General features: G+C 33.8%; 2 protein-coding genes across 3 annotated transcripts in view; one reads left to right on the forward strand and one right to left on the reverse strand.

The window, feature by feature from the left end:
* LOC149933331 (sentrin-specific protease 6-like) overlaps positions 1–16920 on the forward strand; it is a 41074-nt gene that overhangs the window by 17421 nt on the left and 6733 nt on the right. Inside the window, exons 12-16 of the mRNA XM_090155204.1 lie at positions 5001–5117; positions 6150–6275; positions 6456–6724; positions 8014–8233; positions 8362–8430. Coding sequence (XP_090011330.1) covers positions 5001–5117; positions 6150–6275; positions 6456–6724; positions 8014–8233; positions 8362–8430 — 801 coding nt within the window. The remainder of the gene's footprint in view (positions 1–5000; positions 5118–6149; positions 6276–6455; positions 6725–8013; positions 8234–8361; positions 8431–16920) is intronic.
* LOC149933332 (uncharacterized) lies at positions 1350–3526 on the reverse strand. 2 transcript variants are annotated; one of them, XM_090155738.1, is made up of 6 exons: positions 2766–3526; positions 2666–2700; positions 2499–2599; positions 2371–2436; positions 2064–2280; positions 1350–1996 (listed from the first exon to the last, which is right to left on the reverse strand). In XM_090155738.1, the coding sequence occupies exons 3-6, from the start codon at positions 2574–2576 to the stop codon at positions 1878–1880; spliced, it is 480 nt and encodes a 159-aa protein (XP_090011864.1). In that variant the 5' UTR covers positions 2577–2599; positions 2666–2700; positions 2766–3526; the 3' UTR covers positions 1350–1877. The 2 variants fall into 2 exon arrangements, with proteins under 2 accessions (XP_090011864.1, XP_090011865.1); XM_090155739.1 differs by having other exon boundaries at positions 2499–3526.

Below are 16920 nucleotides of genomic sequence, written 5' to 3' on the forward strand. Positions count from 1 at the left end.
GGGTGGTTTGGTTAAGCAATTCACATGGCTGCGAACCAGACAGTTGGGTATTGGAATAGAAGGCTCAGCACTAAAGAACCTAGCCTCCACACCCTCCTTGGCCAGAGTGTTTAGCTTCTCATTACCATGATATCCCATATGGCCAGGCTCCCTATTATGGGTGCGCAATTCTGAAAGGAGATCCAAACAGCTAAGAGGTGATACTGAACTGATTAAGAGCCTTAAGGGCAGTCAGACTGTCCGAGAAAATCATGACAGATTTGCCCCGATACTTCTTTTTAAGATGGAAGTCTGCACAGAAGAAAATAATAATAATAAATTTTTAATGGAAACACCTTTTCAGCTTACTCTGGTTTTCAATAGGGTCCTAATTATTGATTAACACTTAATGCAAGTGTAGAAATAAATTAAAATGGTGAATTTGATAAATTTAAAATATTTCAGTGATTTTAGATTTAAAGACTGTTTTTGATTATATTGTTTTTACACTATTTGGAAAGCTATTCCATAGGGTGATCTCCTTGTACTTTACGCTTTTATCACACAGGAAAAATAGTTATTAATTAATTAATTTCGTTTTGTATAGTTTTAAAGAGTACTGTTTTCAAATATCCTATAGTGTAATTTGTAGCAGGTTTATATTTGACTGTATGCATGAACATCAGCAGGTGTATCTTATATATTGCTTGTAGTGATTTAATCTCGCATTTCCCTTTAGCTTCTACAGGGACTTGGCAGTATGACCTATATAATACGTCACCCATGCTTTTTCCAATCGGAAAAAAAAGGTTACCAGCATGGCGGCCATAGCGAAAGGTACAGTGTGATGTAATGCTGCCAAGTCCCTATTACTGATGAACGTTTGCGTGTTTTTGTCTATAGTTTTTCTTGCTGTTATTGTAGAAAATGTCGCTATATTCAAATAGTATGGAAATCATAGTGTTATATAATTAATAGCTGAATTCTCTGCCTGAAAAACTGTGGCCAAAACACGAAGGCTCTCAAAAAATCCAAACTTCTTAGTTTGGCAGTAGACCCAAGCCCCCAAGTGAGTATAGGAGCCATCCGTGAGCCAAACAATTTCACCTTAGGTTCTGAAAACTGTGTTACCAGTCCAGTCTAAACAACTTGGCAAGTGAACACTTAACAGCTTCAATGACTGGAGTATTGCCAAAATAATTTGGTGTGGTTACATTTCTAATTAGCACACCTCCACCAACTATTATTAAGTAACCGATAGGCACCCCTTACCAAAAAATAAGCTGGTTTAAATAGCTCTTTATATGTACTAGGTTAGTACCTAGTTTTAACCTTGGATATGTCTCAAGTACCATAATAATACTATGTAAATACTACCTTTCATAACCAGCTTCATACCATATTGACAAAATAGTTTGGTTTAAAACTAGGTCAATACCTATTTGATAACCTTTACATTACAAGGTCGCTACCCAGTTAAACTAGGTCAATACTAGTCTTAAACCAGGTTGATACCAAATTTATACTAGGCTTATACTCATCATTAATTAGTTTGATACCCAGTTTATTCCAGGCCTATACCCAGTTCATTCCAGGCCTATACCCTACCTAAACCAGGTTGATACGCAGTTTATTCCAGGCCTATACCCTACCAAAACCAGGTTGATACCCAGTTCATTCCAGGCCTATTCCCTACCTAAACCAGGTTGATACCCAGTTCATTCCAGGCCTATACTATACCTAAACCAGGTTGATAACCATGTAATATACCAGGTTGATACCAATTTCATACTAGGCCTGTTACAATAGTTCATTAATAACTTTAGGCATATGGTTATTACAATAAGTGGCTTACTACAGTTGAGACAGAAATATAGTTTTATTTTTCTTCAAGAATTTTAAACACTTGCGTTCAGTTTTTTTAAAGCTCTGCGTTCGGAAGCACACTTCTCATTAATTGTAGCGGTAACATTTTCCAAGTTTATTTCACTCTCCGAACATTTGTTTCGGACAAAAACTAGAAGAAACAATAATTAAAATATATATCTCTGAGTTCTGGTTTAAATTTTTGATAATCACTATACCTGTCATGGCTCGCAACAATTCACGAGGAAGACCTACTCTTTTACTTCCTTTTTTTGTGGTTTTACCATGGGCTGTCATATTACTTAACTCTTTCTTGCTAAAAAGTGTCGTCAAAATGATTCTAATAACTTTTCCAGGGTCATCACACGGCATCAGGTCAAATATAGCCTTTTGCTTATCAGTCACTTTGACTCCTAACCCTTGGACTAAGTCGACCTATGAAAATTAACATGTGTAATTTAGTTACAGGTAAACTTAAAAATGCAGACATAACAAAAGATTATTGAACCAAATACAAAGGATTACCATTACTGGCGCACTTTCTGTAATTTCAAATCTGGGGGACTTTTCAAATGTTATCTTTCTAGCAGCCTGAAATATATAAAAATTAATTTTAATTATTTTGGTCCCAACAGTACAATAGCAGAACTAACCATTTGTGGTTGACCATGTGCCGTAGCTTCTTCTATAGATGTATTTTCAGCTTTAAAGCAATCGAGCATCAACTCCATAAACTCAATTTTAGATGGAGTAGCTGCAGTTCAAAAAAATTGTTTAGAAAATTTATATTCATATAAGTAAAACCATTTAATAGGCATACCCAGTTGTTTTAGCCGCTGAAACTTAATGTTAAAACTATGGATAAATGTTTTTAAGTTATTAAAACAATTAACAGTTGGATTATTTTTAATGAACCTCACTTTTCATCATCCTTAAATTCAGGGCTTATTTCCGCACATCTAAGATCATCACATCACAAACATTCCCATCACTTCTGTCTTCTTCTTTTATGTGGGATATTGGTACTATGCTGGTTTTAAACTCTTTATGCCAATAGACTAGTGCAAACCCTTTGGTTTTCTTTATTAAAATTGGTAGCTTATTACTTCTGTTTAACAATGCCTCAATCTCATCATCAGTTGGCTCAGCCATGATAATCAAATATACCAAAATTAATAAATTATCCAAAAACTAATCCTATTGAATAATTACGAACCGCGCGAGTCTGAAAATAGAGTAAGCAATGCTTTGCACAAGGTGATGCAATACTGGCCATGCCTGTAAAAATACAGGGCTGCCAAAGCAAACAATTTCATGTTCTTTTCCATAAACTTTATATTTATTTAATATAAATTTCTGCAATTTGTATAGTGAGAATTTCTGCAATTTTAAACAATTGCAAGTAATTTGAGCCTATGGATCCTTTTTTGCACAGTCATTTAAAGAAATACCAAATTGGGTAAAACCATCAAACGCTCGTTTTTCCCGACTTATTTCACCCTCTTCAACATTCTATGGACCATTGTTAATATAAATAAACTACTAAAAATGTCAACACCTTTCCAAAATGGTCCAAATAGGGAAAGATATTTTGTAAATCACATAAGAAAGATTGATAGCGAATTGACAATACAAGCAATCAATATTGCTGGTAATTGGAATTTTTTACCATGTTTTTTTATAATTCCTGAAAAAGAGGGAACAATGTTTTTGGTTGAGCCTGCCAATTTAATTGAAGCAAATTAATTGTATTTAGTTATCCATCAATAAAATATGAACTTCCTTTAAATCAAATGCATATAATTATAATTATTAAAATTTTAATAAATTAAAATTTTATTTTTCATATTCCCAAATTGTATTTATGTTAAGAAACTAATTTTCTATAAAAATGCAATTAATACGTACACTTTGAATAAAATTCATTAAATTAAGCTAGAGCAATATTAATTAATATGGCTCTAGATTAATTTAATTTATTTTAATCCATCAATCAAGTGTATATGTATAAATTAATTATGTCATGCTTTTTTTATTAGAAAATTAGTTATTTTTTAACATTATACGATTTGGGAATATTTATTATTAAATAACATTTTAAATTTAGTTAATTATATACGCATTTTTTAAAATAAAATTTTAATTTGCAATATGCTTATACCTTCTTGCAATCAGCAGGCATAAAATATTTTTAAATTACCAGGTGCAAATACTACGTAAAAACTAGTTTCATACAGTAATTTTCTGACCTAAAATCATTAACCAATTGAAAAACGTTATTACCATGTCGAAATCTATCAACTTGATGGGATGGTTTTTAAACCAGGTTAAAACCATTAATGTTCCACCTAATAAATTTAAAGATTTATCTGGCTAGGTAAGGATGATTTTAGTTCGAGGTATAAACCAGGTTGATTTTGTGGAAAAATCAAAATTCAGCTTCATACCATTTCAATACCAATTAACAAATAGTTCAAAAAGTATGAAGTTAGGTTGTGCCAGGTGAATACTATATAATAACCTTCTTATTTAAGGAAAACCAGGTTAAAACCTTAATAAAACCAACTTATTTTTTGGTAAGGGACCCATAATTTATAAAGATAGAGCAGAACAATATTCAGGAGCACCTCCAGATAAGCTCTTGGGGCAATTCTCATAGCTCCTGTAATGCCGACACAGGCCAGCCTTTGCACAGTGCGTAATTCTGCCTGTACTAACTTAAGGTCTACCCTGTGCCACCGTGCACTGCTGCATATGTCAGCATGGGCCTGATTATCATAGTGTAGATCCAATTAACAACTATTGGGCTAAGACCCCAAGACTTGCTTATGAGAAGCCCTAACCCTCCAGAATAACATTTTAGCCTTCCTGATACTAAAATCAAGATAAGGGTTCTTTGTTTACCTTAGGGTCGAGAATGACGCTTAGATATTTTACCTCAGTCAACAGGATCCTAAAACATCCACATTCCCTTAAAAAATTCATAAGAAACATGCATTTGTCACACTTAAAACACATTTATTTATGGTAAATGATGTTTAAGATGAGACAAATTTTCATAACCATCATTTCTCTGTGAATTGTTTATTAATTTATCTTTAGAATAGTTAATCATTCGCTTTAATTTTTGAATGATTGAATTTATAAAATTTTAGACTAGTTACTTATCCCCCACCTCCTCAAACTGGTGGAATTCTGGTTACTTCTGAAGACCTTCTATGCTTGAATGAAGGAGAATATCTCAATGATGTCATAATTGATTTTTATTTAAAGTAAGCTTTTTAAAAATTCCATTTTCACTTTAATATCCTTCAATAAATATTATTTTATAAATATAAGGTCATTTGGCTCCTGTAGTAGGGCGCTGTTTATTTTCTAATAACATCAGCCATGACAATTAGAAACATATTTATCCATTCTGACATTTATAGTTAGCTTAAACACACCCAAATGGTATTACTTGTCACTCTTTTTCTTTCTTTTATGTATTTGAACCTAGAGCAAGTGCTACACAACAGCAGTCAATCTAACAACTGTTAAAGCTAAATAGTTAATAGTACCACATAATTTATCCTTTCATAATATTTCTATCAAAAACATAATTTATCAGATAAATTTTATAGCGAACCTTGTTAAAACTATCAGGCAATGTTGGTCTATATGTTCGGAAATAAAAAATATAACCTCAGTCTCAACCAAAATTGATCTCCATGAAACTGACTCAGCAAAACCAGAAATGTAAAAACCATTTTAAAAACAACAGTGAAACCGTTTTGGTTGGAAGGGAAACTATAAATAAGTTTCTAGATTTGGAATATTTTAGTCACAGTGAGCCATAATTTTTATATAAATAATATGCTTAGAAAATTACTATACTCATTTTTAATTTAATTTGGGTGTAAATTTGGTCCATGGTATGTCAAAAATCTGTGCCTATTTATGGGTTTGGTTGATTTTTACATAGTTAAAATCTTAAATATGGATCCTGTATAACACATTAAATAGGGCATGCACAAACCATCAATTTAAAGTAATTTCTTCTGACGAATTAAAAGATGGTAAATTTTGTGCTGAAAGATAAGTATCAAATGAAAACAATGGAAAAATGATTTAATGAGAGGAAATTTAACTTAAAAAACTGATTGGAGACCAAGAGAAAAATTATTTGAACCACTCAATGGGAAAAGTGTGAGACCAAGTAAAATTCCCAAATGTTGTATCATACTACTTTTTGCACTAAAGTCCACTATTAGATATCTATAAGATTTACTATTATATATAATTCTTTTTAACATTCTTTTTAGGTATATTTACCTAGAAAAATTATCTAAAGAAGACCAAAAACGAACATATATATTTAGCTCTTTCTTCTACAATCGGCTATCGCAAACTCCAATTAAATCAACACTGAAGAATTCAGCAAAATTGAGGTAATTTTCTTTTTAGATTTAAAGTTTTGTTTCTAAGATTTAAATGAGAGAACACAGTATTTGAGAAAACTATTGTTAAGTAAATATAATAGTACAGTATGCTATTCAATGTATTTTTTCTTATTGGTGATTTTTAATCCAAAACTGGAACTGAATTTGCCATTTTTGATGTTTTTCTAGTCCAAAGGAAATGAGGCATTCTCGAGTTAAAACATGGACCAGACATGTGGATATTTTTGAAAAAGATTTTCTAATTGTTCCTGTGAATCAGCAATCTCACTGGTTCTTAGTCGTAATATGTTTCCCTAGAAAAGTTTCCGCCGACTACATTCCAGAAGCCAAAGAAAAAAAGAAAGATGTAAAATCAGAAAAAGAGCTTGATAACGTACAAGAATCTCAGGTTTCAAATAGTGATGAGAATATTGAATCCAATTCAAGTGAACCTGCTGGTATGTAGGTTTTGTATTTCTTAACGTTTTTTTCAGTGTTGGGGTTTAATATCCTGGTTGTCAAATTATGCCTAATTTTATTTGTGAACTCGCATCAAATGTCTTGGTAGCATGAAGTTGGAACTAACAAAATTCTTGATTTTCCCACTGCAAAACTTCCAAATAGCCAACATTATAAAAGTTTATTAAATGGATAGTAATAAACCTAAACATGTACAAAAATTATAATCACAAGTTTAAATATTGTTTGAAATGTTGTGCTTACCACTAATAATTAATTGAATGTCAGTATTTTGGTAAATATTGAATGATATGAAATGAAGGGTATAGTAAAAATAGATAAAAAAATAAAGATTTAGCAATTTTGAAATCTCATTTACATTACAAAGACATCTGGAAAGCTACTTTGAGTCACTGATTAAATTTTTTTTTCCTAAACAAATGATGATAATTCATTATTTGCTGTTGATGTATTTAGTTAGTGTAGTGGAATTTGGGAGATTGAAGTTTGAACATGTTTATAAAAATAAACATGTATTTTACTTTTAGAAAGTTTTTGATTTATTTAAAAAAACATTTTCTACTATATTTACCCCTTTGTTCATTTTTATTACAATTTTATAATCACCTGTTTAATACCACCAGTGGCAGTGCCAGGATAAGTTTTGAGGTAGACAAAAAGGTAGGAGAGTAATGGCAATCCTATCATTCCCTACCCTTTTTATGGAAGGGAAAATCCCTTCAACCAGGGGAGAGAACTTTCAAATTCAACGCAGAAAGAGTAGCCCAGATTTGGCACCCAGTGCCACAACCTGCGAGGCGTGAAAGTGTTAACCACTCCACCACCTCACCATAAATCTAGCTATAAGTTTTTCTAAACAGTGTATTGCATCACTGTGTACTCTGCTTCTCTAAAAATTAAACAAGCCAAAAATGCTGCTGAGAGCTCTGCTTTAAGCAGACAGCAATAAAAGATAGAAAAGTATATCTTGTAATCTTAACAAGTATATTTTTGGAATTTGGTTTTTAACCAACTTGGAGGTCCCTCACCTTGAATTTTGTACGCCCCTTCTATAACTCAAATCGTCAATGCTAGCACTGCCACTGAATACAACTTTGAAACATTGATTTGGCTGCTAAATTGTACTTCAAATGACTGCCTGTTTTAAATGCATTTAATGTAGTTATTCTCTAATTTTCACGTTGATAAATGAAAATTTTTAGAAGTTACTAGTAATATTCTTATCAACTTGTGTCTGAACCTATAAATAAAATGTTTTTTAAAACAGAAGACCCTGAAAATTCCACTGAATGTCCAACAACTGTTGCAACTGATGGTGGTACAAATAGTTCAGAAACTCCTATGAATGTTGATACAAATATACAAAATACAAGCTGTACCAGTGAAGTTTCTAACCAAAGCACTGATGCCAGTCCAACACTTTTAAATCAAGATACCAATTCTAATGACAAAATGCAGGAGTCTAAAACACCTCAAGATAAAAATGTGTATGATATATTCAAGTTTGTGTAGTTTACTCAAATTAAAAAATTTGAAAAATAATATTTAAACATTGTATACTTTGTGATTGTACGTAGTAGGCTATCAGTGTAATTGTTATTTTTACTGCTTTTAGACCTTGCATTATAATCTTTGATTCACTTCCTGGAGCAAGTCGATGGAGAGTTGTGGCATCCTTAAGGGAGTAAGTTTAGTATATTTTTAGAAGTTTTTGAGAGAAAAATCAAGTAGTCAAGTTTAGTTACTAATTATAAAATTTGGGGAGGTGGTTTATTTACATAAACAAAATTTTACCATGTTTTTCGGAAATTTGAAATTCTGGTCGAAGGGTTTATTATTGGAGTGAGCCTGCTGGACCAGTATCCGTTATTTGGTCTTCTACCAACTTAAACCATAAGCAACTTCTGTCTACTTTTGTAGACTGACCTTATATTTCAACCAACTTTCAATTACCACCTCAAGTGGCTAAATTCCAATGTTATGTCCATAAACAGGGGTACTCGAGATTTAGGAAAATAGGTGGTGTGGGGTTCTATCGTCCAGCTATCCAAGATGGCGGACGTCGAGATTCTGAAAGAGTTCATATCTCCGTTTCTGTTTGTCGTACTTCGTTGTGCAATACAACAAGCGAAAGCTATTTAGAAGTTCTACAATTCGTATTCAATGAAAGATTGTGATATATGGCGCCATCTAACGCCTAGCATTAAAAATGTGATTTTTGGTTTTTTAAAAATCGTTTATCTTTTTACATAGAAAATTACAAATAATATATTTTTTTAAATATTATATTCTGAAAGATACGGACTTTTTATATTATTTGATGCTACATTGAACTATCTTGGGTAAATAGGGGCGTATTTATAAGTCAAAATATACAAGGGGGCGACGATTTAATTTAGGGTAACTTTTTTATTCATCGTGCATGAAATAAAATAAAAATTATCATATAAATGTGAAGTTAAAATTTTATTTAACATACAATATTTAACTAATCATTTTAACTATCGGAAGAATGTGTCTTCCGCGTTTTGAACGTATTGTTCGTCTTCTTCGACCATATTTGTGCAAGTGGAACTTTTGCAAGCAGCTGTACAATTCAGATTGTTTATTATACAAGTACACTCATTTGGATGACAAACACGAGGGCACTTGCAAGCCAATAAAGTTAAGTCATCCACAGGATATCAAGTACTTCTCTGTCCATTTTCCAACCGTAACCATCTGTTGGTTCAGGAATATCTGAAAATGCTTCAAGACTTCTTTTCCATATTGTAGCTTGATAATTTGCTCTCAGTGTGTGCTGTTTTAGCGTATCAGTGCAAGGTGGAAGATGCCCCGACTCAATATTCCCTTTCTTAGCTCGAAAAGTTTGGTACCTGAGTGTGTTGACATTTGTTACCTTTGTGTTATTACAGTTCATTTGGCATGTTAGTTCTTGAATTCTGTTAAATGTCTCTTCAGATAACTTCCAATTAGTACCTAGATCATCGCACGCGTCTCTGTATTTCTCATTTTTATTAATAAGATTCAGAGCTTTTAATTTTCCTTGATTGGCTATCGCAATAACCGTATTTGATCTGCAAGCTGGTCAAACGTGTGGTTTTCGCCTTGAATTTTCTGAATTAGTGGCATCGCGTCTATGATTATAGCTCTCAGTGAAGGAACCACAGAAATGGGCGCTACTTGGCTCTCTAAATAATTTGTTGGTTTTTTTCATCGTTCGTCTGCCTTGGTTAATGTCCACGGTAACGGACCTAGTAGGTGACTAAAAACGTCTTGTTAGTTAATTTATTTATTTGCCATAAGTAGACCTAGAACTGAACTATAAACAATTTTGGTTGGAAGCCCTGTTGTTCCGCACATGTGGTACCAGAGCGTGGTTCTGGAATTTACGTCTTTTTCTTTAAACTTTGGTCAAGAGGAGCGTGTGTCTAGCGATAAGTTTTCTTTTTTTCTTTTCTTTTCTGAGATTAGATTCTAGTTCAAATCAGTTCAAAAAGTCATGAACCAGTTCATAAACTGACAAACTGAACTACTACAAGGAATATATATAAATATATATATATATATCTAATTATAAACAATTGTTTCTATCAAGTTCCCCTTAATTAGAAATTTTGTTTTTTCACGAATTCCTCAATGATATCACAGTAATCTTAATAAGATACAAAACTCTAGGAACCTTTTCTTTGGTATAACTTTTGTAAACAAATCAGCTAAATTTGCCTTAGTGTCACACACATTGAAGTACTCCGCTTAAAGCATCGTAGTGTTGCTGTGATTTGTTATTTGAGAATCTTGATAAACTGGAAATAGCATACATAATGTCCAGTCTTGTTCTTTGCACCAAATATGAAAGTGTTCCAATAAGTTGTCTATAGGGAAATTCTATTTTTCGGTCTGATGAGGAACACTTTTTAATTGAAAATTATTTTCCAATTGGTAAAGTTACTTCTTGTTTCTTCTCATTAATTGTCACATTAAATGTTGTTTGTAATTTGTCAATATAGTTTCGCTGGTGAATAATCATGTTTCCATTTTCTAAAAATTGAAATTCAACTCCCAGAAAATATCTTATTTCTCCAAGATCTGTGACTTGAAAGTTTTTCGTTACTAAGCCACATTTTCTTCATGATTTCTTGGTTTTTGGCAAGTGTTATAATATCATCAATGTAGATAATAATTACTCCTTCAAGTCCGTAACGATATGCACAATTACACCCATTTAGTTTGGTAAATCGCATTGTGAGTAGTGTTTTATCTAGTTCTGCAAACCATTGACGGCCACTTTGTTTAAGACCATACAATGCTTTCTTCAGATGCCACACGTGACTTTCTTTGCCAGGAACTTTAAATCCTTTTGGTTGAGCTACATAAATCTCTTCATCGATAGTTCCATAAAGATATGCGTTTTTTATATCTAGCTGCTTGAGTTTCCAGCCCAGACACACTATAAAAATCAATAGGAACATCCGGATTAACATGAATGTAATCACTGGAGCGTAAGTATCGTGGTAATCTTGGCCAAATGTCTGGGTGAAACCTTTTGCTACTATTCGTGCTCGGAAATGAACAATTTCTCCAGTTTCTTTCCTTTTTAAATCGTAGACCCATTTACTCCCGATTATTTTTCTTCCATTTGAATTGGCCACAAGTTCATAAACTTCTCGTTCGTTCATTTTATTTAATTCAGTTTCCATAGTTTGTGTACACTTATCTGCTTCTTTAGATATTGCAGCTTCGTGATATGACATTGGAATTTCAATGCAATGAACCTCTATATTTCCCATTGGTTTAAAATGGAACTTGTTTTCGTCATACGGGATATTTCTTCCCTTATGATATTGTTGCATTTCAGTATTCGATCTAATTCGCTTCTCATTTGCATCGTAACACTAAACATCGGTCCGTCCAGCACTCTTTCCAGTTTTTCTGACTTTCCACTCTTCTCCAATTAATTGGTGTTACCTCGTGGGTGTTTTCGGCATTACTTGTTTTATCTCTATTTCTAGGTATATTAAATGTTACTGTGTCATCATCATCTTCACAAATTGTATCTTGCATTCCATATCTCTCCATCTTTGTCACTTTGTTGTGACGTCTCGTCTTCATCCTGTTCATCATCAGTTGACGTTTCATCTTCAAACTTGTTGTACACATAATATACTTCATCTTCACCTCTTATATCATGTACTTGGAACTCATTGCTCCCAATTTTGGTTTCATCAAACTTCACATGTTTGGACTCCTTTACTTGGTCTTCTGATGGAATATAAATTCTATATCCACGGGTGTGTGATGCATATCCAACCATAATTTCAACTTTTGCTTTGTCTTCCAATTTATTTCTATATGGTATATATATATATATATTTCTATATGCCTTAAGAATGTCACCGTAGAAACAGTGTTCAATCATCTAAAATCTCTACCTTCTAGTAAAGCCTCTGGAACTGATGGTCTACCTGTCAACCTAATAAAGGGCTTAGCAATTATCATTGCTCCAGTCGTTACTGAAATCATTAACAAATCATTTAACTCTGGCGTTTTCCCAACAAGATGGAAAGAGGCTAAGGTCATTCCAATCTACAAAGCCGGGGACCAAAAAGACCCGAACAACTACAGAGGAATTTCTATTCTCCAGGGCTTATCTAAAACAGGAGAAAGATGTGCTAATGATCAACTGTTAGAGTATAGCCTTACTAATAACATCTTCTACTCGATGCAATCAGGATTTCTTCCTTTCCACTCAACTACAACAGGCATCCTAAACCTTCATGAGCGCATCCTTAGCAACCTTGAAGAGGGTAAATTTGTGGCAGTTGTTTTCTTGGATCTGTCTAAAGCGTTTGACAGGGTGAACCATAAATTACTACTTGAAATTTTAAAGCTTAATGGAATTAAGTCAGCTACACTCGAATGGTTTAAATCCTATTTAACTAACCGTACGCAAATTGTATCTGTTATTGGCAAAACTTCAGACCCACTTACAATTTAGTCGGGAGTACCACAAGGAAGTATCCTTGGCCCGCTCTTGTTTAATCTTTTCACAAGCGACATCCATAAAATTATCAATAACTCAATCTCTATGGAATATGCGGATGATGACGCACTCTTGAATTCTAATGCTAATCTCAAGGTTGCACTAAAAGACCTTGAAACAGATGTACTCGCGCTACGAGATCTTCTACAGGCTAAGGGCCTTATCCTAAACGAAAGCAAATCCGCTCTAATGATTTTCTCTCCCGACAAACAGAAGAAAGTGACTGCTGCCCCTATCTTAAATCTAAACAACACCAGCATAAAACGAACTTCCGCCTACAAATATCTGGGGTTATATTTTGATGAGGACTTTAGTTGGTCACATCATATCGACTACACCTTTAACAAAGCAAAGCAAAAGCTTTGGATATTTAAACCTTTTCTCAATAGCCTGAGTAAAAGCAATCTTTGTATTTTATATAACTCATTGGTACAATCAGTCCTTGACTATGGTGATATTTTTTATAACCACGCATCGAAGTCTAATTTAAAAAAGCTGCAAATCCTACAAAACAACAGTGCCCGTTCCATTCTACACAAACATTCCAGATCATCTGCCACAGATGCCAGGACTGAGTTAGAATGGATGAACTTAAATCAAAGAGCAATATATCACACACTAATCCTTATGTATAAAATTTATCATAAAAGTTGCCCAGTCTACATTACCGACATATTCATACAAACACTCAACACTAACCACACCTATTGCACAAGAACTTCGAAAATCAATTTCAACGTCTCCACAAAAACCAACAAATATAGTGAGAAATGCCTTAGAGTTAGTGGTATCAAGCTCTGGAATTCACTACCCCTAACATTAAAAAACGAAGATACGCTCTTAGCGTTCCAGAGAACTCTGAAAAAATATATATATGATTGTCTTTAACTTAATTTAATTTTTTAATTCAATGGACCTCTATGTAAACCAGTTACAAACTGATAAGAGATATCCAATAAAAAAGCTTTATTATTATTATTATTATAGGTTGGTGAATAAATGCTAGACAGCCATATCTTCGAAGGTGACGAGCTGATGGTTTCTTTCCTCTAAATCTTCCTAAATCTTTGTATGAGGCAAGCTGTTTGATAGGTGAATAAAAGCATGCAGTGCTTCTCCCCAAAACTGTTGTGGTAATTTGGCCTCTAAGCGCTCAGCTATTCTGTTCATTTGAGGTGTACAAACGTTTGTTCTTTCAACTTTAACTCCTTTTCTGGCATATTGCCCAAAGTAGTTGGTGCAATGTTCCATCCCATTGTCTGTTCCCAACCTTTTAAACTTCATTCCTAATTGGCGTTCAGACCAGGCCTTAAATTCCAAAAATTTGGTAAATGTATCATCCTTGGTTTTCATGGTATATATTGTTGCCTTTCTTGAAAAATCACCAATAAAACTAATTAAGTACCTCGCTCCACCTCTAGATGTCAGTGGTGCCGGTCCCCATACATCTGAATGTACCAACTCAAGTGGTGCTTTCATCGTTATAGTATCAATGATTTTTGAAGGCGCTTTTGTTGATTTTGATACTTTACAGGCAACGCAAATATCTAATTCACCCTTTACTTCTGGAATTCCTTCTAGCATCTCATATCTTGATAACTGTTTCATTTTTTGTAAACTAGGATGACCTAATCTTTGATGCCATAATTGATTATCGGCCTGACAAGCATTAGCACTTTACATTTTAAATGGGTTTCATCTCCCAACCTCGGTATTCCATTTATATCCGTTGCCACTCTGGCATTTACGACAAAGATTACTATCTCCTTGTAGATAAGCTTCCATTGTCAGTTCTTGCTGTTTATTATAAGCTTTCACGACACCATTAAAAATAACCTTTATCCAATAAACGTACCGAGAGCAAATTTCGACAATAATTCGGCAAATGACGTACATTTCGAAGGTAAATAATTTTTTCTTCGCTTCCTATTGTAACTAATAGAGCAATGTCTCCTTGACCAACTGCTGTGGAATTTCCATCTGGTGTATTCACCTTTGTTCCACTTTATTGGTAATTGAAAAACCATTGCCTTTTAAAGCAAAAATGGTGGGTTGCAGCTCAATCAAATATCCAGTCATCCATATTCCTTTCTGATAACATTGCTGATGAATAATACGATTCTACATCTGTACTCGATTGTCTTGGGTTCCTTGGTAAATGTGATTGATTCTGTTGCCTTAAATCTCTTGTTTGATATGACCGGTGTAACGTTTTGGAATGTCTATTTTGTTGAGTTGATTGTTTACAATGTCTTGAATCTTTACGATTGGCTCTGCAATCTCTTGCAAAATGTCCGGGTTTATTGCATGTGTAACACTTTTGGCAGCTACGTCTGTCTCTAGCTTGATTATCTGATATACATCTTGAATTCTGGTTCCGAGGTGAATTATTTCTCGAATACGATCTAACCTCCGAAGAAAAAACAGCTGCAGTATTATGTGTTCCGTCTTCATCTTTCAATGCTCTTCTTTGACGTTCATATTCCGCAATGAGGAATGGCTTTATCTTCGCTGTATTTTCATATTGAGAAGGAAGTCGATAGATCATCTGATATGCAAATTCATCATCAGGGAAAGGTCTTCCAGCTAAAGATAATTTTTCAGCTATTGTCATTATCCGGGATATGTACCCTGACATTGACTCCGGTGGTGTAAATCGCAGGCTTATAAATTCGGAGCGCAGTGCTGCAACCTAATCACCACCCATTATTTGACTTATATTAATTCGTCATTATGGTGATTTTAGTGACGCTTGTTGGAAATTTCTCCTTCTTCTTAATTTTAATTTAATTTAATTAATGTGTAACTGGACTCTTATGTAAAGAAGTTGTAAACTTATATGATGATCCAATGAATAAATCTATTATTATTATTATTATTACTCCAAACTGGACTGCTAAATCACGAAGCCCGGCATTGCCAAACATTTTCCCGATGCTTGACATAAAGTTGCACATGGTATGAAAGTTTCCCATTATTAAATTCCAGAAAACATTATTAGCCCATGCTATTTCGGTGCCTTCGCGTATAAAGCCTGGTCAAACACAACAGCAATGCTACTTAAATTTAGTGAAGTTTTAATATTGAAGGAATTGCGCAATATTTCCTGAACAGTGGCCATTTTGGTTGCTGGAGCGTTAATAGTAGGAAGATATCCAATTGTATTAGTGGCGACTACAATGTTATTTCTTATCAAAATATTGAAATCAGTCCAGGAGTTAATTCGTTGACAAATTTTCTCAATATTATTAAAAGTATATTAAATTAGCTTTGAAAATTCTTAACGATTAGTATATATAATAATACGTATTGACCAATTAACAAATGTTACGTTTAGTCACATGATTCTACATCTGAAGGTCATTGGTTGCCTTGCTTTTGCACACATACCCAAGCAGAGACGACAAAGTAAATTAAACAATAGAGCTAAACTTGGAGTATTGGTTGGGTATGCTTTCAATACTCGTGGCTATAGGGTCTATTACCCATATGAAAGGACGGTGATGGAAACCAATCACGTAAAGTTTAATGAGAAAATCATGGGTATGGAATATATAACTAAAACTAGGAGAGAAGAGGGTTCGATTTTTCCTTGGCCTGAAGGCGAATCCGATGAAGAACATCGTGCTGAAGTTCCTCAAGTTGAAGCCCCACAAAGGGTATATAGTCCAGACAGAGAAATAACTCCAACGGTCCAGAAGCAAGTGATAGGGGGAAGGGGGAGCATTACCTCCACAACTACCGGACAGTTGGCGCAGAGATGTAACTATTAGGAAAACTGGTGCAACGAAGGGTTTTGGCTGATGTCTACTACTATGATGCAAATGGAGAGCAGTTAAGATCAAAACCCGAATTACAAAGATATCTTACGCAGAATAATTTGAATCACGACATTGCTGCATGAGATTTTTCAAAGAAAAATACAGCAACATTATTATACACAGCAAGCAAAGATGACAATACAACAGAGGTATTTGAAGCTCATTGCGCTGAAATTATCATACCAAAGACTTATGGGCAAGCAGTAAAATCAACCCAAGAGAGGGAATGGAAGTTAGTGATGTATGTAGAAATAAATGCATTACACGAGCGTAGGGTAACAGAATTCATTGAGAGACCTAAGGGAAGAAA

This window comes from Leiobunum rupestre, chromosome 8 (assembly GCF_980474605.1).
Source record: "Leiobunum rupestre chromosome 8, qqLeiRupe1.1.hap1, whole genome shotgun sequence".
In the NCBI taxonomy this organism is placed as follows: domain Eukaryota; kingdom Metazoa; phylum Arthropoda; class Arachnida; order Opiliones; family Sclerosomatidae; genus Leiobunum; species Leiobunum rupestre.

What these genes read in the sequence shown, in the direction of transcription:
- LOC149933332 (XM_090155738.1), bottom strand. Translation starts at nt 2,576, where the DNA reads ATGGAGTTGATGCTCGATTGCTTTAAAGCTGAAAATACATCTATAGAA. An exon ending in CACATGGTCAACCACAAATG is followed by an intron (nt 2,437 to 2,498) that starts GTTAGTTCTGCT and finishes TATATATTTCAG; the next exon opens with GCTGCTAGAAAGATAACATT. An exon ending in ATTGTTGCGAGCCATGACAG is followed by an intron (nt 1,997 to 2,063) that starts GTATAGTGATTA and finishes TGTTTCTTCTAG; the next exon opens with TTTTTGTCCGAAACAAATGT.